The sequence below is a fragment of the Anser anser genome, assembly GCF_964211835.1.
Source record: "Anser anser genome assembly, chromosome: 2".
NCBI lineage: Eukaryota > Metazoa > Chordata > Aves > Anseriformes > Anatidae > Anser > Anser anser.
This window is the reverse complement of record NC_139721.1, coordinates 118,611,027-118,634,019: the sequence shown is the minus strand read 5'-3', so window position 1 is coordinate 118,634,019 and position 22,993 is coordinate 118,611,027. Positions and strand designations below refer to the sequence as shown.

The following is a 22,993-nucleotide window of genomic DNA, read 5'->3' as shown; positions in this document are numbered from 1 at the left end:
ATCTCAGATGTCCCACGTACAAATTTAGTACAACACAGTAAATTAACGGATCATGTAAGGTTGGAGAAACAGATCTACTTTCATAACAATATGGATCCAGAATCCCTTAAGCCTCTAATGAATTGTAAGATAATCTGTTTGAAAGCTGTACTATTTTAATCACTTGATTCAGCACTGTCCTAAGATCCTATCAGTCAGTGTGATAACTTGATGGTGTTAGTTTAATTTCAGAGAAACATTAGTAATGCGAGAGCACAAACTAAAACACCCCCAAATTAACTGACCCCAACTTAAGCAGAGTGAAGCATGAAAACATAGAAATGTCACTTTCAATGTAAGACAGCAGAAGGCAGAAACAATATCGCATCCCACTGGGATGGGACAGCGCCATTTACAGATACTTCAGAAGAAGGGGTAAGAAACTTGTAAGCGATCCCTACAAGCAACTACCTGCAGTCAGCTAGAAGTTGCTTTACACCCAAATGGATAAGAGGTTTACATCCCTAAAGCAGAGGACCGTATTCATTCCAATTCTGGATTTAGACACAAGCCTGCTTTCATACCTCACTTCCAACAGCATGTGCCAGCTGTCAACCAGTTGACAGAGAAAGAGACTAAGCGTTTTAGGAAAAAGCAGATGTATGGGTTTATACCATAATCTCCAACTGAGAGAGCAAGGTATGCATATGGTATCAATTGATACTAATATAAAGTAAGATATTTGTTCTGTATAGTATAGAATCTCCCATATGATGTGGAAATCTGGACTTACATTCACATCTTTTAACAGGGGTCCACTATGCCTATTTAGACAAAAGCAAGGTCATTTCTTGATACAGAACAACCTCAGCTGGTGGGATCCTCGCCCAACAGGGCCTATATAACTAGGCTATATGGAAAAAGAGACAAATTATTAGTTTAGGGTAAAAAAAAATGGATTGGCGGTCAACCAAGACGTGGTGCAGAAAACGCTGATGAGATGTAGTTACAGCACTGCTACAGCTGGATTATTTTTCAAAGAAGAAATATGAGGTGGCACAGAGATAATTTAAATCAAACGGCCACTAAAACTATTTTTACATCATCATGCTTCCACAAGGCTGACTGCTAACATATAGACATAAACTACCTAGGGAAATTAAATTCAGAAGTTTCGCTGTTAGCCATAACAACGGGAGAGTTGACAGAAATAGGCCTATTTTTGTCTTAAAATAACAGGTTTGAACAGAGATGTCTCAAACATTCACGAATAAATATGATCCTTGCTATTTAGCCTTATAACATGGCAAGGGGTACTGAACAAAAACAAAGAAGTAAAGAAAAGTACACGGAACAAAACGCCTTTACCTACCACTTATGACCTACTGCTTATCTACCTACTACTTATCTCTACTCATCTGAAAACAAACCATGCAATTAATACTTGGGGCTTAAAATTCATTATCAAGTTCCTTTAAATCAACACAGTCATTTCCTTAAAGATCATCTATAAAGAGCCTGAAAAAATAAAATCTGTGCTAAAATCACTAGTCAAAAGCAGAAAAGGAATTCCTTCATTCCTTTATTTTCACATACCTTGATGGGTACTTTAGTGAGTAAGCAGCCGCCAGGAATCCACCCAGGTTGTGTCCAAGTAAAATCATTTTTTCTAACCCGACCTCTTTTCTCCATTGTTCTATGGATTCCACAAACTGATTTTCTGCTTCCCGAGCATCAGCGTCGAAGTGGGGTCTACTGCTACGTCCAAATCCCAAGAGGTCGAAAGCATGAACGGTCCTGTTTTCACAGAGCTCTTCAAAATTGAGAGCCCACATTCCGACACCTCCTCCAAATCCATGAAGGAGGACAAGTGGAGTTTTACGTGTGAGGTCTGGAGAGAATGTCAACGTCCATATTTTATTTCCATTGGCTATATACACATACCGTTTATTGTATGTGCTTGTAATACCTGGAAAAAAAAAGAGTGGGAAAAAATGATATTGCTAGACACGACTGATACAATATAAAGTACATTTTATGGAAACTACTGTTTGGAATAGGACATCCCTTTCCAAGCAGAGCCTACAGGCAAATATCATAAATAAGGGAACAATGAAAACATAGTTCTAAACCTGGTTATTTCATTGCAATGTAGAAGCTGTATTTAAAAACATTTTCTGATTATGGAAACGGATAGAAAATTTTGTTAAATCTATAAACCTTATTAAAAACAGACTTACATTTTAGCATTTTGTCCTCAGCCTCTTTAAGGTGTAGCAGCGATGTGGGACACCAAGCAGGAAGCCAGCTGAACAACCATCCTAACCTACAACAGCAATACAGAATATAAAGTTCTTGAGCAAGACGTTCCCATTCTGCACCATTTGATGCTTTGAAGAAGTTCCTTTTGCTGCTGTTCTTAAAAGAACCCATGTGTACCACACGTCCTGCAGGACAGGAGCGAGCAGTAGGAAGAAATCCACCTTCCCCTGTCTTTTATGAAGTGGTGCAAGGATCAGGGGTGTTGTTCAAACAGCACACTGTCCCTCCGCTGCCTGTCCCTTATCAGGGTGTACCGATGTATCTCCGTCAGAGCAGGCTTCTTCTGGGAACCTGGAGACATGAGTCCTCACAGCGACCCGAGAAGCTTGGCAGGAAATAAAACACAATCGTTGGGGTTTCCAGGCCCCTCTCAGGTTCCCCTGGAAGCCTGCCTGCACATACACTACCCTGCGTGAACCCTCTGCTTCCAGAAAAGCAACAAGCCTTGTGCCTGCCAGCCTAACCCGAACTAAGATGCACACACCAAATAAATTCAAAAAGTGGAAACTAAGCAGGTTTATTCTAGCAAAGCAAAGCACCAGGGACTTCATTACAGACTTAGAAACAAAGTCACAGCAGAAAATCAAACAGGAACTTCAAGCCCCCCTAACAGAAGCTACTTTTCAGCTGTCACTTGCTATCTTTATAGTACCCTCTTGACCATGAGGGCAGGGCAATGACTCAGCTAGCAGCACAGCCCCAGGGACATCAAAGGACACAGCAATTAGGTGCAGCTCTTCCTAGGTGCTATTTTCCCCCCCTTTTTCAACAAGGAATACTCTTTTCCCTCCCTTGCCTGTTTTTGAAGCAGCTCAGACTACTTGCAGTGCAAAGGTTGCTGCTGTAGGACCTCAAACCACTCGTGGAGAAGAGCATGAAGACACCAAACTTGCAATCAATTTTCTTTCTTTAGTGCTTTTTTCCCCACACTGAATTCCTTTCCAATTAGTTACAGTATTTTCAGGATTGAATGCTGCAAGTATCAGTTGAACAAAAATTGATCTTAAAAGACTGTGAGATTACTGGTGTCCAATTTTTCGGAGCTTGCACAACTCATCAATAACAAATTTACGATTTGTCCTTCCAAGTTCTTTATCCAAAGAACGTTCTCCCCACCTTTCTCAGGGGCTGAGCTATCCCAGCTGCACAGCTATTTACATTTATGATACAACATTGCAGGGGTTTTGGGAACACACAATGCAATCGCAAGCTGTGCTGCCTTTAGGGAACATCAGGAAAAAAATCAGACACAACATACTTGGTCAAGAAAGGATTCATCATCCAATCACCCATGGCCACTGTTACTCAACGTTATTTACTTTCCTGAGAAACACACAGATGCCTGGCTGGTCTGTAAATAACCTTCCTAAACCCCCAAATGTGGGAAGCACGCTGATGGCGTATGGACTGAGAGCTGGGCAGCTGAATGCTGCATGCTTGCCCAGATGCCTCGTGCAATCCGAGACCTGAAAAAACTCAGCATCCTCCAGGAATGGTATCCAACTGATTGGCTTCCACATTAAAATAGATTTCTAAAAGGATTAGGAGAGGTATCTGTGAGGTTAAAGCTGGCACCTGCCAAAAGCAACATCACCAGCAAATAACTGTTGAATCTGGGTTTAACAATATCACCGTGTCCAATGTTATGAATTACTCTGGTAAATTACTAAACAATAGTTATGCCACAACCCTTTGAAGCCAAACTTTCTGCTAGTTAGGTGCTGAAATACACATTTGTATTTATAATTCTCAAGTCAGAAGCAGAAAATCCAGTTGCTATTTCCCTCAAGCTAAAACTGTATAAAATATTTACTCTTAGGAAAAACACTTACTTAGCAAAGGAACTTCTTTAAAGATTTTTTAATAAGGAAATGTATAGCTGTAACATGTCAACATGAAGACAGTGCAGAGATATGACACCAAAAAAATCTACAGTTCACAACCTCAGAATTTCATTTCCCAGTCCTAGGGAGACATGTGAATACCCAAGAAAAATATTTAGAGAACTGTATCAGAATCAGGAAATTTTAGCGTAAGTGTTCACTCTTTCCTTTTGCTAATTATCAGTATTGTTTATAAATACAGAGATTTTCATTCAGAAGAGACATCACACACGTAAACCCTGAAAATAAAGTCAGCAAGCTGAAATGCTTAGAATAAAAATTATATATGTGTTTCAGTCATTCTGTACTTGCTGAACTAAAAGAGCAAGTGAAAATGACATTCCGTGAAAAAAAGTGATTAAGAATTTAAGAAAGAAATTATTTAATCATTTATATTCCAGACTTAATCCTTTGGTTTTCCCCCCTCCTTCCAACAAATTGCTTGATGTTTTCCACATGCAGAGAACAATGAACTATTTAATTTATTTAATCACATCCCTGGTATAGGCACATTCTAGCCTTCCAAAGGTATCATTTATTCTGTACATCTGTGCTAAATGTGTCCTCTAAATGCACACAAGAATGTCAATTGCTTACATGACCTATCATTTTTATTACTGTGATATTAAGTTAAAATAGCTATGTAGCATCAAAAAAGAAGCAATGGCTCTTTCAAGACCATTTGTTCACCAGCAATATAGATAAGACATGAAAGAAAACTAAGGATTTCAGCTGGAGTTTCATGTTGTGAGCGAGCTAACCACTGCCAGAAGAGGCAGGCCCCACTCTGCTCTCATCAACCACCACTTCCCAAACACTCTGTTTCCATCTTCCTTCATAAAGACGGAAAATGCAACAGAGGAATATTTTGAGGAGTTAGGAAATCCACTGTGCTTAGTTGCTTGCTCTATCAAAAAGTGTGAAATAAATCTGGCAACTGCCAGCCCACATTTCTATCGTTTGATGGTGATTGCACACAATGGGAGTTGAACATCAAGCTACCAAGGCACGTAACTAGGGGAATTGAAGGTGTGCTTTCTTGTTTGGCCAAGCAGTAACATTCACCAGTTCGCACATCCACACTGAAATATCTAATAATCAGTAGGGCTGAGAGGGCAGAGCCATGCCATAGGGTGCTTCCTCACATCTCTTTGGGGGCAGTTTTGCTTTCACAGCCACCTGAACAAGCCTGGAGCACTGGAGCCAGGAAAAATCAGAGGCGTCAGGCGGGGGGTTTGCTGCCCTGCTGAGGGCTCAAACAACATACATGAGTCTGTAGGAGGCAACTGACCTCCAGGCTTCTTGTACACGTTTGAGGCAGAAGGCCAGAAGCTAAGGGGAAGTCCCAGAGACAAGTGTTACATGGCCTTAGCCAAGGTGACCAACGTGAGGCTAAATTAGCGAGACCACCGGTAGTTTATGCTGACAAATACGGTAACAAATACTGAAAATAACAGCCCCTGGGGGAAATACACAGAGATCTTTGATGCCTCGTAGAAGCCGGAGCCACAACCACTCTGCACAGGGGCCAGGACCCAACGCACTGACTGGTAGTCCTGCTTCTCTGGGTCCATGTGGTGCTGGTCTAAACCGGACTGGGAGGGCTGGAGTTTTGTGTGTGATGCGTGTGTGTGTTGTAGAACAGAAAAATTATAATTTCAGTCACTATCCACTTGCCGTATCTATCCTGCTTACTAAATACATTTTAGATTGTACCTCACTGGGGGAGCACGGTTCTGTGTTGCAGCCATTTTACCCATTTCCCCCATGACAGTCTGCTGTTGGCTTATTTTAATAATTGACAGCCCCAATCACATCCTTATTTGCTAAGCAATCAAAAGCAAACAACGGGAAACCATACCATGCAGTTTAATTAACGCGAAACCCTGCTTAATCAAGCACAACGTTCCTACTTTAATGGCAGGCCTGGGTGTCTGTGAACCACTCAGAACAGGAGATTGTCATGAGGTTACCTAAGAGCAAAGAGATCTCTTAAACTAATCTAAATTTTTCACTGTTAGGCAACTTGTGGATGTATAGCAATCCTGCCTTGCCTCACAAGGTGTGATGCTCGTTATCTATGCTATAAATTGACCGATTTCCATGTATTTTGCCAGACTATTTTTTACCAAGTGGACACCAAGCTAGAGATCTGAATTAGGCAGCCCTTATCGTGCTGCTCTGGTCACCATATGAGTCAGTGGAGGCCTTCCTCTGGAGGTGCACACGGATGTTACGGGACGTGATGGTCTGAAGGAAGGGCCTTCCCAAACACAGCAAGCCATGGCAGGCTCCCAGATATACCACCCTCACAGGAGAAGTTAGATGGAAGCTCCTAACCTACAAGAAGCACACCTGACGAATTTTGTTGGCATGAAGAGGCACAACCTCCGATACCCAAAGTCAGAAAACGAGACCTAATTTCACAGCCCTTAGCTCCTCCTTCCCATAGGAAAATTTCAAAGCTGAGGGGTGTTTTTTATTTGAAAGTGTTCCATACAAGTCTTAGTTGTATTTCTGCTTCCTTGCTCACGAACTGATCATTCTTGATAGTCTGAAAGTGTTTAAGACTTCAAGAGTTCCCAGCTACATAAAAATAAAAAAAATAATAATTAAAAAACAATTGAGACGTGATGATTCTGCTTCTGCTGTTCCTTCTACTAAGCCTTACAAGCCATGATGGGGAATGTTACTACATTTTCCCAGCTCCAACTCAATATATTATATGACAATGTTCATATTGCACTTTTTGAAAACAGATGAAAAAACCTATTCACCGAAACAAGGTAAATCTTATTCCACTCAATGAAGAAATATACTGTAGACAAATTTTTGACTTACCTGTCAACTACAGTGTGCTTGACTGAGTGAATCTCATATGTAAGCATGCTCAAACTGAAAGTATCAGGGTTTAGAGGATACTAGATGTCAGAGCGATGGAGGCAATTTTTCATTTATAATACATACTCTACGTGTACAAGCATGAGAAAGGAAACAGATATTAAAAATAAGTAATGATTACTGTCTGCAGAAATCTAAGGGGTAAAGAATAACTGAATATTGTATAAAGAGTAATACTTCTTTTTCTTAGCTGCTCGAACGTTAATTTGAAACAAGTATTTGCTGTCACAGCTCAACTTAAATTGCCTGAGGGAAACTTTCAAAAGAATTGAGCATCAAGTAGAGGCAGAGGCACAGTGAATGTGACCCACCCATCCACCTCCACCAACTACGTCAAATCAGATGAAGAATGTGGCAAATAGGTAACTCATGTAACTACCATTCTGTCAGCTAGATTAAACCTATTTAGCTTGGTGAGAGTCGATTACGTGCAAGACCACTGATGGATTTGTGGCCAGTTACAAATTTGGCATGCTCCAAAAAAAGCTCATGCAAGCTTCGATAATACTGCAGGATGGTAAACACTTCTTGTTATGTTGAGGTATGCACTCAAACAGCTGGCAGTCTACCCACTTTCTGTCCTATAATGCTAATTTCAAAAATGAAGCTCTACCATATCAAGATGTTCAACTGAATGTTCAACAGAAGTTGCTTGTAACTCTATATAGGAGATATAAATATACATAGACAGAGCTCGCTTGCTCTTCAAGCTCACAATGTAATTACTCCTGTTAGAGTTGTATGAATGTGTGACTTTGAAGGTGTATTAAGCTTAAAATCAGAGGTATTTTCCCCATGTATAATACTGTTGTAGAGCTAGCTGTCATAATCTATGGAAAGCTTGGGAGTCAAAAAAAGGAAAACACAAAATCTCTAAGTGACAGAACTCTACTAAAACAGAGTAAATGAAAGCAATGTCATTTGCCACGTGATGATTTGTCAAAAATTACTGACCTTCTGAGAGAATATATGCAGAGCTCTTTCTACAGCGTTTACGATAAACTTTACTTTTGACTACAAATTTTGAAATTAGTAAGGTAATTAGAACTCCCAGTACTAATCAAAAAAGAGACGCTGAAACATTTATCAGTGACAGAAGCGTGGAGAATAGTTTCTCATCACAAATATTATCTGGACTTAAAAATTCCACCAGTAGGAAAGTCAGAGCTCAGCATCTACAACAATTACACAATAACTCACAAAGGACTGAGGGAATGTAACTAAACACATGAGCAACTGGGTTGCATATCTGCTTTTGTCCTGCTCTCAACAACTGAACGTATTTAATATTTTTAATTGAATTTTTGCTTAAAAAGCTAAAACACTGAGTGAACTCACTGGTAAATCATTTCAAGCTTTACCCTTAAAGCTTATTAAAATCAAGCTGATCTTTCAAAAACCCTAACCCTCTCCTCTCTTGACTCTCAGAATTAATTCTAGCTATTTGTAAGGAAGAGAGTAACATCAACTACATGCACAGAATTTGTTATACTGTTTCTGCATAACACTAAGAGGAACGGCATTCTGATTTTCAGGCCATCCAGCTAGCATGATCATTACAAACATCAGTTGATTTGAGCTAGTCCCAAACTAAGGAGAAGCTTGCACTGTAACAGAAAAACAAGTGTAAGCTAATGGAAAAACAGCTCAGATTCTCTCATTTTTTTCTACAAAAAGTATTTTTGAAGTACTGTGCTAGCAAAGGAATTTAGAACTGATTTTTTTTTTTTAAATCAAAATATGGTAAACACCATAACTCTTCCCAAGGTTTTAAGTAATTTCTTCACATGAAAATACTTAAGCACTGTCCTTCAATAAAACTAGTCATATATTTAAGTGTCCTGCTGAATTGAGGTTATAGTGCTCAGAGTTTTATGAGAAGAAACCCTAAATACTTGTATATTATCATTAACGCATAAGTGACAGTCAAAATACATCGTTAATTAAAAGAACGGGGCAGCTACTGTTATGGCTGATTTCAATATCATTTAAAACTGCAAGGAAAAGCAACCCAGGCAACCCTTTCAATTTCTATAAAAATACCAAGAACAGGCAAAACAGGAGTGAAAAGGAGCTTCCCATATTCACAATGGGGCAAAAGTTCAATGTATCAAATTTAGGGCAAAATGTCAATTTTGAAAGTAAAACAGCATCTTACTATAATGCTCTAAAAACACACTGTAGTGTGGATTTCATAGGTGCTTAAGCGAAAATACCAAGACATAGTTGTTGTCTTTTTTTTTTTTCTCCCCAGGGGAACAGCAGAAATAAGTCTGTTTAACTAAATGTTTTCTGCATTTTCGTCAGCGTCAGTTGTAGTTGATACAGAATCTAAGAGCTGAATAGCATGTGGCTTCTTGCCTCTTCAACAACAAGTTTTCAGAGCCAATTCCATTTTGGGCTATTAAATTTCAAGCTTACGGGCAACGACCTGAAGCAATACAAAGCAAAAGAAACTGTCAAGGATGACAAAATCAAATATGACTTCATGTGTCAAAATATCAGAGAGAAATAGCAGGTTTACATCTGGCTAATTTATGTCTAAGAGTTAAATTATAATACACTTCTACTTTTTCATTTCATTAATTATTATATATAATAAGAGTTTCTTCCTAATATCTAAACCTACCCTCTCTTAGCTTAAAGGCATTGTTTAAAATGGTTTAAAGCCATTCACTATATTCAAGTTCCATCTTGTTCTCTACTTACACCTTGGAGAATGTGCCTTGGATATAAGTTGTGTAACAAATCAGTGAAAAAAAATACTTTGGAGAAAAATGCAATAACTTATTTCAAGCTAGTGTGTGAAAGAACAGAAAAGCATGTTTTTAAAACCCCAGTAAACTGAAAAGTAAACTTGAGGAGATATAGAACCAGCAACTATTTCCAATTCAAGGAAGTTTTAAAATTATTATATATTGGAACTGCACATCTCTGAATCAAATTTGGTTAACATTTTTCTTTTTGTAACACAGTACTAAATGACTAATAGTGATATGAAATGTAAAATGCATCAGGCACTACCACTAAAATTAGGATGTCACTTTATCACTGCAGATTTAATTTTGTGAACGGGTTCCAGTTCTCCAATATAGCTTCAGACAAGCCAGCCTCCTTTAACATTTCAACAGCTGTAACCATTTAAAATCCAAGAAAATAATACATGCAACCTAGGTACCAGTATAAGCAGAGCTTAAATCTTGCTATGGATGACAGCAAGGATGGAGAAATGTTACATGTAGAGAAGTAAATAAAAACATTACTGAAGACCAAGATATATGTTCCTTCTGTTCAAAGGGTATGTAAGAATGTAACTGTGAGATATCACTGATTTTTAAATAAAGCTATAAAGAAAAGGATATTTAATTGACAGTAAGAGAAGGTGTTACTGATTAGCATGAAAAAAACTCCAGTTTCTCAACTACATTTTACATATTTTAGGAAACTAGGACAATACATTTATCATGTGAAAGCAACATGCTCTGCATGAAACTGAGAACAGGATGAAGCAAATAATATACATTAGACTTAAACCTTTACCAGATAAAATTAACTGTGGTTAATCTTCAATGTTAGTCTGTTAAGTAATAAAAGCCAATTTCTAAAATGAGAAAGACGAAATGCACAGAGAAGTCTGCGTGTCAGTCTGTCTCTGAGAAGCACCCTACTTTTGCATTTTTATTCCTGTGAGGTGAAATGGGTGACCCGATGCCTGAATCTCAGGCAATTACCACTACTTGATCAGATCTAAAAACTTAGTGTTCCCTCCATTTTGTTCAACTATTTTTGTGGCTACTCTCTCCATCAGGTTTGTGAAAAGATTCATCTTTAAAAGAAACTATGTTTTAAGCCAACTAATTATAGAGACCCAGCTGACAAGAGAAACGAAGCAGTTAACCAGAAGATCTATGGGCTAATAACGTGGAAAAAAAGACTAGTGGGGCACGTTGGAGGCTGGCAAGCTTTAAAGTCAGAGGTGCCACTGACAGTAAGATATAATCATGACCTCGGTTGGTTTGGATTTAACTGGGCAGGGATGTCTCCGGAACAGGGCTGAGGATAGGGTTTCATGAGAGCTTTAACTGCGTAACTAATTTTAGGACTCCCTCTTGCAGCCCTTCCTTCCTGTCCCCAAAGTGCAGCATGTTCTTCAGGACTTCAGTTTTCTGCGGATGATGCATGCAGTCAGAACCATTCAATCAAACAATCATAAATGTATGACCATCAGTCATACACTATGTACAATAACTGTTACTGCAAAGGCTGTCTATCTAGGGGCAGAGCTTCTGCACATACAGTAGGAGCCAGATGTAGTAGCCATCACAGCAATTTGAATGAGATGTTCCAAGGACAAAAATTAAGTTCTGGCAACTACAAACATCAGAAGAAGAAAAATATTTCATGGTCCACTTTACAATCATCGCATGAAAAGATCAAAAAAAATGTTGCAATCCTCTGAGAAAGACCTTGGGGAGCACACTATGATGGCAAGACTCAGGAGCAAGAACTGGGAACGTGACAGGGGAACAAAGCACCAAATCTTTTAACAAATGTCTGTTTACCATTTTCATGAGATGACAAAAATACCATACGAAAGTGCTGTGATTGGGTTAAAAAGGAAAGCATTTTTTTCCCAGATGACATAAGCCTGCCTATGAAGTTCTGTTTAGATCAATGTCAAGCCAAGACATTCCATGCAATTAGATGTTGTGAAACCCCTGGATACTTCACTAACATTAAAATAGAATGTTTTGAAAACCTCTGCATAATATTTCTAGGAAGCGTAATGTACCTCAGGTCCATTTCAACAAGAAGCCCATGATAGGTTATTGCAGAATATTGCTACACTGGGTCAGAGGTAAAAACAATGCATTCCTCATGTACTTACTGCATCTTGAACTCTGTATTCAGAACATTCAACATCAAGATTATTGTAAAAATTCACAAGGAAATTTTATTACCATCTCTATTTATATCAACAGTGCTACTGCTTACCAGAATTAACCTGAGAATGTAGATAAGGTAAATCCATAAACAATGAGCATTTTATGGCTATTTTATTGCTACGGAAGTTTACCACGGTGTTTGAACTCATTTGAGCAACCTGAGCATTCAAAGCAGTGGAGAGTACCCACAATTTGCTCTCTCCCATGCTGAACCTTAGCCGCATGTATGTCTTGCTGTATACCTTACATCACTGTGCCTCCCTCTTCCCCATTTTCTTCTCTGTCTTCCAGTACTGCCTTTCCATTTGTTTATCCATTCCACCAACTTCTAACAGTAACCAAGTAATCAAGCCCTCAGTTATTTCCTGCCATATTTTCTAAGGAGTCAGTATTTTATATTTTAATTTAAAAGCCAAAATCAAACTCAATCTAGAGAAAAATCCTGTCGGCAGCTACAGACCAGGTAGGAAAGAATACAGAACACAGAGATAAAGATGCAGATGTGGTGGAGAGGAAAGGGGGGTGCTGCAGTCACAATAAAGCTGTGACAGAGACCATACATGTAACACAGCTTACCTACCAGATAGTACCTACACCCCTCTGCCTCCTCCACGGTAAATTCGCATCTGATAGAACTTGGCATTGCCACAGTTACTAAGTGTTTTCATAAACATTACACGACACACTGCATCAAGAATTTAGGAAGAAATGTATAAATGAAATAAAGAAAATGAAAATTCTCTCTTGGTGTCCTTCAGATATACATAACTTCCTATTACTTTCGTTTCATTCATCCACCTATTGATGTACTCGTGCTGCCCTTCAGATATTGCATGACCTCAACCTTCATATACTGTTTAAACCCTACTTGTCAGCCTTCTAACACCTACCATGCCAGAGGCCCACATTTCAGACCGTCCCCGAGTTCTATCACACACAACAATAACAGAATCCACACATAACAACCGCCTGTTATAAATATACACCACTGCCCATCCCCACTCTACCCTGTTTATCTTTTGTTTATATCCCATACTGTATTATGCATAATTTAGATCACAACTTAAATAGGAGATGGGTTTATTTTTCCATAAAGAACCATAAAAGAAACACACACAAAAGACTACCTAAAGCACATGATTATTGCCTTAGCTCCAAACACACTACACGCAAACCACACTTATCACACAACCTGCCTCTACGTGAGTGTAAATACACACTGAAGATGCATTGTTTCGCTGCTTGCCATTAAAACAGCTTCTACGTTGTGTTCTTTATCATAGTCGCCTACAGTGACTAACTTTGTCAAACTTCAAGAATCGGTATTTGAACTTTGGGCTACCTAGCCTCATTTCCACTTCTTGGACAACTCTTTGAAGCGAACAACCCCTCCCTTCATCCTGAAACTAAAAGACTCGTTTGTTAACATGACTACACATCAAACGTTTTATGTGTCAGAAAGACATGTAAGTAACCTCAGAAAGAGGTAAGAATCATCATCATACAATGGTTTGGACAGGAAGGGACCCTAACGATCATCTAATTCCAACCCCCCTGCCATGGGCAGGGACACCTCCCACCAGACCAGGTTGCCCAAAGCCCCATCCAGCCTGGCCTTGAACAGCTCCAGGGATGGGGCATCCACAGCTTCTCTAGGCAGCCTGTGCCAGTGCCTTGCCACCCTCAGGGTAAATAATTTCTTCCTAATACATAATCTAAATCTACCCTTTTTTAGTTTAAGAACTTTACTCCTTGTCCTGTCACTACACTCCCTGACAAAGAATCCTTCTCCTGCTTTTTTGTAGGGTTTCTGTAGGATTTTGAAGGCTGCAAAAAGCCATTGCATCAAACGTCCCCTTTTGGACAAGTACAGAATAATTAAGAAGCCTTTAAGATCAGTATAACGTACTGAATGTAATGAAGAAAAAAGTTTCTAGAATAGTTTGCTAGCACCAACCTACCCATTTTCTTTTTTTTTTCTCCTCATTGCTGTATCTTTCTCCTCCTCACTTCAGTATATGGGTGGACTTCCTCAGTGGCAATAGGCACCTGTGCATCTTTTATTACAGAAAAGATTCGTGGGGGTTTATTTTCCTCTCCTTTCTGTCGTCTCGTACGATCCTTGGTTTTCTATTACAACTCATTCAGAGCTCCTTCCTACTCCGGCATTCCTCACCGTATTTTCTCAGTGTCATTCAAGGCTTTACCCTTAAAATCCTCCTCTTTTACCCTCTTAACCTTATTCCAGAGTGACCTCATTTCATTACACAGCTTCATGGACTCACAAATCTCTCTTCTCCACTGACCTCTCCCTTGCTGTTCAGCTTCTCATCTGGATCTTTCAGTTTCAGCGCCAACGTAAACTCACTCACCTTTCCTCTCGTGCCCTCTTCTCTCTGGCTCTCAATACAAATTATGGACAAAAACCTATCCTGGAAGATCAGAGTTGCAAGAAAATACTCAAGTTATGAAATAAGCTAATTAAAATTTCCTCAACAAGCAATTTTAATAAACCACTAAATATGAGGGGAAAAAATGAAGATGGTTTAATAATTTATGAGTTGGGAAAGTGGTTCAGATTCTCTCATTAACGTGCAGAAAAATTGTAGGTAGTGCAGATTCTCCTGGCACAGACACGATTCTTTTCAGAGGGCTAATCTCTAACAGGGCCTACAAGGCACAGCCCAATTGACCCAAATAAAATACAGAGCCCTGGGGCAGCACCCGTCTTCTAACAGACTCTATAAAAACTTCAGAGGATGCCCCAAACCATGCAACCCTGGCAAAAGGATCGCTAATCCTGGCATTTCTCATTTTCATTCTCAGATGTAAGGACTTGAGCCAGGTGACTAATCGACCTAGTAAGATATTTTATAGGGGATTTCTGTCATAACAGATGACTCAGCCAGATAATCAGGGAAGGAGAACGGGATCTTCTACCAGAGGCAATGGAAAGCTCCAGGTGAGCCATCAGAAGTGCATGTTCTTTAGTAATGGGACATCCACGTATTATATAAATGAAGCATGAAGCACGTGTAACACACTTTAACTCTGGGATTGTGTTTGGGCCTGGTAGTGACAGTGGAAACAACGCACTTGAATGCTGCTTCGCCTGCGGTGGGAACCAGTGTTTCCCCATGCAATTGGAGGGGAGCCACTGAAAGGGTTTTTTCCCTGCTGCTTGGAAAGAGGGGGAAAGACCTCTGCAGCTCTCTGGAGTCAGCTGGTGGTACCTTTCCTCGTGTTGCCTAATACAAGAACAAGTTTCAGGAAGAGTGGAGGAAAAAACCTTTAGCACAGCAGTGTCTAACCTGTGCTATTCAAACCTCTCGATTATGATTCCTGAGGCGATCTCCCTCATGAATTACAAAAAAATAAAAAATTCTCTGTAAAGTCACAACTGTATTTGCTGAATTACAAATGGGATGCCCCAATTTTACTTTTTTTAATTGTTAAACTGTGAAAGAAAGTTCAGCGGCCTGGCTGTACCTTGATGAAAAGATCCTGACCTAGGCCGTCGTTCCCCAGCAGCCCTAACATCTAATTTCCCACTAAGCTGAGGGCGCTTGAAAGGCTGTGGGTTAAGTTATAAATGGATCTACCTGAAAAGCCACATCACCAAGGTAAGGACATCACATGTAACTATTGAGGACCAATGTGAAAAAACATTAAGAAATGAAGAAAAAATAATAAGAAATGATTCCCTAAATGTCCTAAACGTGAGCCAAAGATTCTCTGACAAACAAGGGACTCCACAGAGTAGTCAATGCCAAGTAAAAGAGATGAACAAATCATCTAATTCTATATTCTTACTACAAATATATATATATTTAAACCTTTTTCCATAACACTTGCAGGTGCTAGACTTGAAAAGCAGAACATCACTGTACTGACATTTAGATGAGTTTCTTCCTTGCACAGGGACAGGACACGCACTGCCAAGATCATTTTGCTTCTGGAAGGAGAAGAGAGCCCTTATTATATTTTGCCATCTTTACCTTTCTCAAGTCTGTGTTGCGGGAGAAGAGATCTTCCAGACCATGACAGACCTTCCTTCCCCAAACTCGTACAAGGACAGGAAAACCGAAACAATCTGATAAATGCCTGAAAACCTGCTCATACATACACTTTCAGATGAGCACACAAACACAGTGCAAAAGGCACTAAGCGCTGAAGTCATGACTGACACAACAGTGAAAAAGGTAAAATCAGAAGAGGAAGGAAACATCCTTTAACCTCTTCCTGCACACGCTTCTCACAGTGCACTTATGGTTTCATTGTCTCTTCAAAGGTGGAAGCTGTAGGTCCCAAACCTGCTGTTAGTCATGTGTACTACAGGACAGGCTGTTAGAAATAGTCTCCTTTCACCAGGAAAGGTAAGAACCACCCACCAGGTTTTCATCAGTCTACCTTCACTTAGCTTGTTTTAGAACCTAAATGACGTAACTAGCAGAAAAATAAAGCAAGACTGAGTTGAGAGTATCCCGTTATGCTTTATGCTTTAATATTACTCTTTAGTATATCATTGTGCTGTCACTGTGAACTGTCTTACTAAGAGTCAGATATAGGTTCCATCAAACTCGATAAATTATTCCTCTTTTATTTCAAACAACTCACTTCAAAACTATAAAAATAATTCTGTAGCATTTTAAATCACATACCAAAAGAATCAAAACACAAACAAGCTTGAATGGTATTGCAAAAATAATTGTGGTTACTGGTGTTGCAGTGGTCCTTACAGTATATGTTCTTACATATTTCTCCGAGCCGTTATTTTGAGAGGCTAGAGGTCATATGCAAGCAAAATGATGTAGGCTCATACGTGCAGTTTCCCTAAAATTTTTGTTTTAAACGAAGTTATTCCACTTATCACAGGGGGTAAAGGGGGAATTTATTCCAGATATTTACGTATGTTTAGTAGCTGCTATTACTAGATTTAAATCTAACTCTATTACTAGATTTATTACAAGCCATAAACAGTCCTGTTGAATTCAGAGGGAGTGTAAGTGAACTCAACATCAGCAAAAAGATTAGGGTAGGCTGTTTGTCTCACAGGCAGAAGTCTACTTCTACAGCTTATACAGAGAAGGTTCAGGGCTGTGAAGAAGTTTGGGCATCGTTAGCAGGTGACAAGTTAAACAAGCAATCACTTCCATGACGGAGACCAAAATATTTGTTTAGTTAAACCTCTCACTGTAGGTTAGGACAAGGCCGTGAGTACCTTTAAGTTGAGATTTCCTACAAAGGAACGTGTCACTGCTTTTCTGTTTTCACCCTACTTAGGCAGTTACTAGATTTCAACAAACTGGTTGTTTGCATACGTTGCATAACAAGATGAGTCACACTATTTTCTCTAAGCAGATAAAATAAACTTCATATTTATTCTTTGTATACACCTATTGCCAACAATTTAATTTAGGGCTCTAATGCTATACAGTCAGCCTTCCTCTCACTGCTACAAAGTTTTAAATCCAGAAGTATTTAACACATTTCACTCATTTATAAATTTCTTCCAGGTACTGAGTTTTGCTCTCTGCTTGAAAAGTTGAAGAAATGCTGATCGTTAGAACCAGACCAATAAAAGTGCTAACAACCTGGAGTACTAACATTTCATCACAGCTAATGCACTTTCCGAATTCATGGAAAAGCATGAGATTTTGTTCTTAGAAGTCTAAGAAGACTTAGAAGTCTTTAATGAATTGGGGGCTTACTCTGAAAGACTTCACATTAAATGGCCTGATTGTTCAGAAGGGTGACACGGACAACTTCCTGAAAATCAAGTGCCTTTAGAAGCTATCCAGCGGAGTAAGCCATGACAAGAAATTTCTCATAATCCTCTTTGAAAAATTTAGCCTATGACTCCTTACCCTACGTCCGGATCATCTAATGTTACAATGCTGCAGCCCTGACGGGCTACTGAAGTTGAGGGCATTTGGCACTACCTAAGCAGCGCTCAGTACCCTGTGTGATTGAATCAGGCAGCTAATACAGTTCAGGCTAATGCGCTGAATGAACATATAAACAAAACAGGTTGAGGCAGAGCTATTTTAAGACTCTTACTTAGAAAATCTGTAAATCATCAAGAAGAGGCTTTGCAAATGAGATGTATTTTATGAATGTGAATGGATGAGAAAGAACGCAGAACCAAGAAGGAAACTGTAGTTTCAAATGTATAAATGCTGCAGAAGGTGTAAAAAAAACCAACAAACTGTATTATTAAAAAAAAAGGCATTCTAAGTTTGAGGAAAGGAGGAAAGAGCAGTGACAGATTAAACTGAACTGCACAGTGCATTGAAAGAGAAGCCTGTGAAGTTTATACTTGGAGAGAGAACTCCGCGTGTATACAGTTGGGAATCTGGAAAAGATGGTAAGTCCAGTTCTGGTCCATCCAGACTGCGCTGGCAGCAGCAAATCATCTAAGATGAAATATAAACACCAAAAACTCAAAAAAAAGTCTACACATAGAACAAGACTGAGAACGCAGATAGTTTTGGAAGATAAGAGAACAGACGTATCATATGACAACATGCAAATAGCATCCTGGATATGAAATTACGAAAGCACAGTGTGATTTTCATGCAAGTTGTTAGAGAATTCTAAGTGGAATTCCTCAAAAAAACATAATTATGAAATAATGGAGAAGGAAAAGGCAAAAAGTGAGTTTGGGGGGGGGCAGGCAATCGGCAGTATGAGCAATGCGATACACCACCTGATATTTAAAGAATGGCGAAGGAAAAAATCATGTAAACAGTGCATTAAGAGCACACTTAAACATCTGATAGAGGGGGATACAGTACACGTATGACTGGAGCAAAGCGAGATATATTCTGATCGGGTAATTTTGGGGCTAGAACCGCAAACTATGACAGAACAAACTCAGAGCGACCAGCAGAGGTGATACATTTTAACACAGACTCGGAGCCAGGATATTTTATGGTGGGAATGGGGAGGCAGAGGATGTATTCTGGGACAAGGGAGGCGAGGCGCTGTGGGGCCAGGAGCCGCCAGCACCCTGAGGTACGGCGCGGGGCACGCACCGGGGGGGGGGGGGGCGCGGGTGCGCGCCCCCGGTGCGGGGCAGGGCGGCGGCCGCAGGCGCGTCCTCGCGGGGCCGGGCGCGACCAAGCCGGGCGCACCGCGGGGGGGGGACGCGGAGCGGGCGCTGCCCACGGGCAGCAGGCGGTGAGGGGCGGCGGGACACCGCTCCGGACAGAGGGGACCGGGCACACACCGCGGCCGTCGGCGGGAGGGAAGGGGCCGGGCGGCTCGCAGAGCCGGGCGGGGCTGCAGACAGACCGCCGTGTCCCCCCCCCCGTGCAGGCGCCGCTGTCCCCGGTCCCGCCGGGCCGCCTCCAATGGCGGCCGGAGGTGACCCGCAGGGCCGCGTCCCGCTGCGCTCACCCGTCGCTGGAGGTCTCCTCCTCGGCCATGGCGGCGGGGCGGCAGCCGGCTGCTGGCGGCGGCGGCGGCGGGGCGGTGGCGGCGGCGGGCAGCGCGGAAAAGGACAGCGCGACGGCGGCGGCCCCGGCCATCACGGGCCCCTCCCTCCTCCTCCCTGCGTCATCCCCGCCGCGGCCACCCACAGCACAGAGCCGCCTAGAGCGCCGCCCCCACTGCCATGGCGGGCGGGAGGGCGCCCTGAGGGGACGCTGTGAGGGGGGGTCCCTCGTCGGGATCGCCCGCTCCAACCGTCCCCCTGCCACCAGTGTCACACACTAAACCGTGTCCCTAAGCACCACGTCCAGCCTTGCCTTGAACACCCCGTGGTCTCAGCCCCGCCACAGACTGTCATAACCCAGCCAGCTAGCTTTGCACAGCCCTAGATTCTCGGGGGTAGTTTGTGGTTGTTTTTACGGATAAAAAAGGGATGCACTCCTCAACAGCATCCAGGCCCATGCTATAGGTTGCATTACTATTCAGCAGTGTATGAACTGCATTCACACTAAACAATCAACAAACCCTAACTGAAATAAAGCAGCAAGACGCAGTGAGTGGAAGCATCGGCGAGAAGTTTTCAAGCCTCGCATTCTTCCTGACTTTTGCCGCAGACCTAAGGCGCTTCAAAAAAACAGGATGATCACTGTTTCTTTAGGTTTCTGAAATCCTGTGACAAAAGCTGTAATGTTAATTTGGTAATACAAAAGCCATTCTGCAATTTTAACAACAGTGATCGTTAAGGTTACACAATCTCAGCTAAAGTTTGTTTGGCTGTGTCACAATGCTTTGGCAATCTAACATTTTTCTCTAGAGAGGTGTTTTTTTTCAGTTATTACTTCCCTGAAATATTCTACTTGCTGAAAATACGAATATCTGTGAATGCAGAACTATATGACTACTGTCAACATTTGCAGTGATGCTCCATGGAATTTGCGAAGAGCCTGAAATAATAGCCCTGAGTGCTACTACTTCTTCTTAATTCCAATGAAATAATATGTTTAAAACCTCGTAAGTAAGATTTAAGCCCTACTCATGGAACATGCAAGTGTTAGACATGGTTATTTCTGTGATTTCACTTCAGTTCTGTTCACGCAAGCAGTCATTGGTTACACGTATTTAAGAATGTAAATATACAAATAATGCACTTCCATTCATCAGTCTCTCTTTCTCTTACTTCCTTTCTTGATAGAAATAGCTCAGTTTCTTTAGAGTTGACTTGATTACGTGGATAAATCAGCTGTATTTCTGTGCATGAAGAAATGACTGCAATAAAGCCAATGGAAGAGGGTCAGTCACACATCAGTTGGCTGATGTTGTCGTGTAAAAGAATGAAGGATAGCTAGATCATGATGAGAAGCAAAGAGTTCAGATGAGGTTTTCCATTTTGGTATTTCAGAGAATTTTCTGGACACTGAAAATATCCCCCTGATTCTGAAGGGATGGTTCTTGCCACTGTTTAGTCTCTCACTTCAGTAATAAGCCCCCATGTTCATTTTTAATGGGAGTTATATTTGGTCCTTTTTATTGAATTAGTTTGTTGCCATTCTCTTTAAGAAGAGGTATGCTACCCAATGTTGCTATTATAAGCCAGAATTTTATTTTCAGACCCCATCATGTAACACAGGCAATATTCTTTTGTTATACTCTTTTCAGAGCAAAAGTCTTTTCCTGCTAGCATCAGAGGAAAGAAACAAGTTCTCTTAGCTGTGAGAAGAAAAGCAATCCATCTGACCTCACAAATACTCATTGTCCTGGAGTGAGATAAAAATATCAGTCTCCATGCTAGAGAAAGACTCCAGGTGACATTATAGAAGTCGGAGTGTCAAAGCCATCTTGCTTACTCTGGATTTCAAACAACAACTTTGAGACCATCTATATTAGAGGTCAGTTCACAGTAAGTGTCATTGTTCTTAGCTATTTAAGATTTGAGGTTGTACTATTTTCTATGTCAATACACCTCAAACACAAAGAATTTCTATATTACATTTACTACACTTCCAGTCCTACTTTTGATCCAACAGAAGTAGCTGCTTGTCAGCTAGAGCTGACTGTGACAATGAAACATGAAAAGAGAGTGCAAGTGTTTTTCACCCATGTTTTTTATAATGACCCACTTAGTATCCTACTTTTCCAAAGAGCATCACAAATAGCTTGCTAAAATCTATCTGATCAAAAACCATAAAGAAGGCTGACCAGGCCAAGTATGTACACACGAAGGAAAAAAATATTGCTTATGCTTGTTTTCTATATGAAAGTGATAAAAACAGCAGCTTGATAAAAGGAACATCATACACTATGCCTATTCTGATTTGGTAGCAACAACTACAATGGCAGCCCAGCTCACAACTGAAGGTGTTCCCACCGGTTGCATCCTTCTGGTGGTTCAGCAAATATGTAATTTACTGCCATAAAGCCTCTGCAGGCCCTTTGTTTCTTGCACCCACAGGTCTTTCTTCTCTGAGTGTCTACTCTACATGTTGTCCATGTTGTAGTTCAGGCATGACTTCCAGCTGAAAGTTCGAGCCTTGCGTCCCAGGTAGCCCAGGCTGAAAAGGAGAATGTTTGCATTCAGAGCCCCTGTAGCACCATTTTGTAACTGCACCCACAGCAGTTGTGGTAGGAAGTTGTGTAACTGCGTGCAGGAGTCAGCTCTGTGGAGGTCAAGAGAAGTTTAAGTGCTTCAAGGAGCAAGCGTACTGCAAAGAGGGGTGATAAGATACGTCCTTATTGTTATGTATCAGTATCAGTGACAGCTGGGGCCATGACATGCTGTGCTGCTAGCCACAACTCCCGTCTTGTCATACTTAGCTGTTCCAGCATGCGTCACTCACGTGATTAACCTGAAAATTCCCTTCTAGATACAGGAATGGCTGGGAAGAGACAAGGTTTCATGTTTTCTGGTGGGTGGAAGGGTGCTGCCATTAAGAGTACAGTGACTATGTCTGCCTGGGTCTGTGTGCTAGCTCTGAGAGCACGTGTTGAGACATTTTCAGCAGCATGAGACAGGGTGTGTAATCTAGACAACACCACAACCTTATTTCATCTTCTTCACCTTTGAAGGTGGGTACCTGCATGAACATACAAACTGGAGCCCTCTGGGGCCTCTGGAAAAGTCTGGACCTAGCAAGAGGCTAGTTTTGATTAAAACCAGTAAGAAGCAACTAGCTGACAAGGTCAGGGTGGACATTAGTTGAAGCTGCCCATGAAACAGCAGATTTAGCAATCTGAAGAGTATGAAGAGTAGGATTAAAATAAAATCCATGACATTCAGAAAGACAGACTTGAATGAACTTGGAGAACTGGAATTTAGGAGTCCTTAGAAAAGCTTGTATAACAGGTAAAAAGAAAAGGAAGAGTGAATTCACAGGAGCAGCTAGTTATTTAAAGGAATGGTATTAAGGGCAAACACAGGTTTTTATTGTGAAGGAAAGTCAGCAAGTTAACGAACCAGTTTGGCTAAATTACTCAAGAAATAAATGTACAGGGATGGAAAAAAAGTAGGTTAGGATATTAAGGCTGAGAATT

At 40.8% G+C, this 22,993-nt stretch overlaps 1 protein-coding gene across 2 annotated transcripts in view; it reads right to left on the bottom strand.

The window, feature by feature from the left end:
* ABHD5 (abhydrolase domain containing 5, lysophosphatidic acid acyltransferase) overlaps window positions 1-19,594 on the bottom strand; it is a 29,273-nt gene extending 9,679 nt beyond the window's left edge. Inside the window, exons 1-3 of one of the 2 annotated variants that reach the window (XM_083823163.1) lie at window positions 19,433-19,594; window positions 2,220-2,305; window positions 1,576-1,948 (exon numbers count right to left, since the gene is read on the bottom strand). In XM_083823163.1, coding sequence (XP_083679289.1) covers window positions 1,576-1,948; window positions 2,220-2,305; window positions 19,433-19,563 — 590 coding nt within the window. In that variant the 5' untranslated portion in view covers window positions 19,564-19,594. Of the gene's footprint in view, window positions 1-1,575; window positions 1,949-2,219; window positions 2,306-15,925; window positions 15,946-19,432 lie in introns of those variants that run through there. The other variant, XM_083823164.1, reaches the window with a different exon arrangement.
* Between the last annotated feature and the right edge of the window lie 3,399 nt (window positions 19,595-22,993).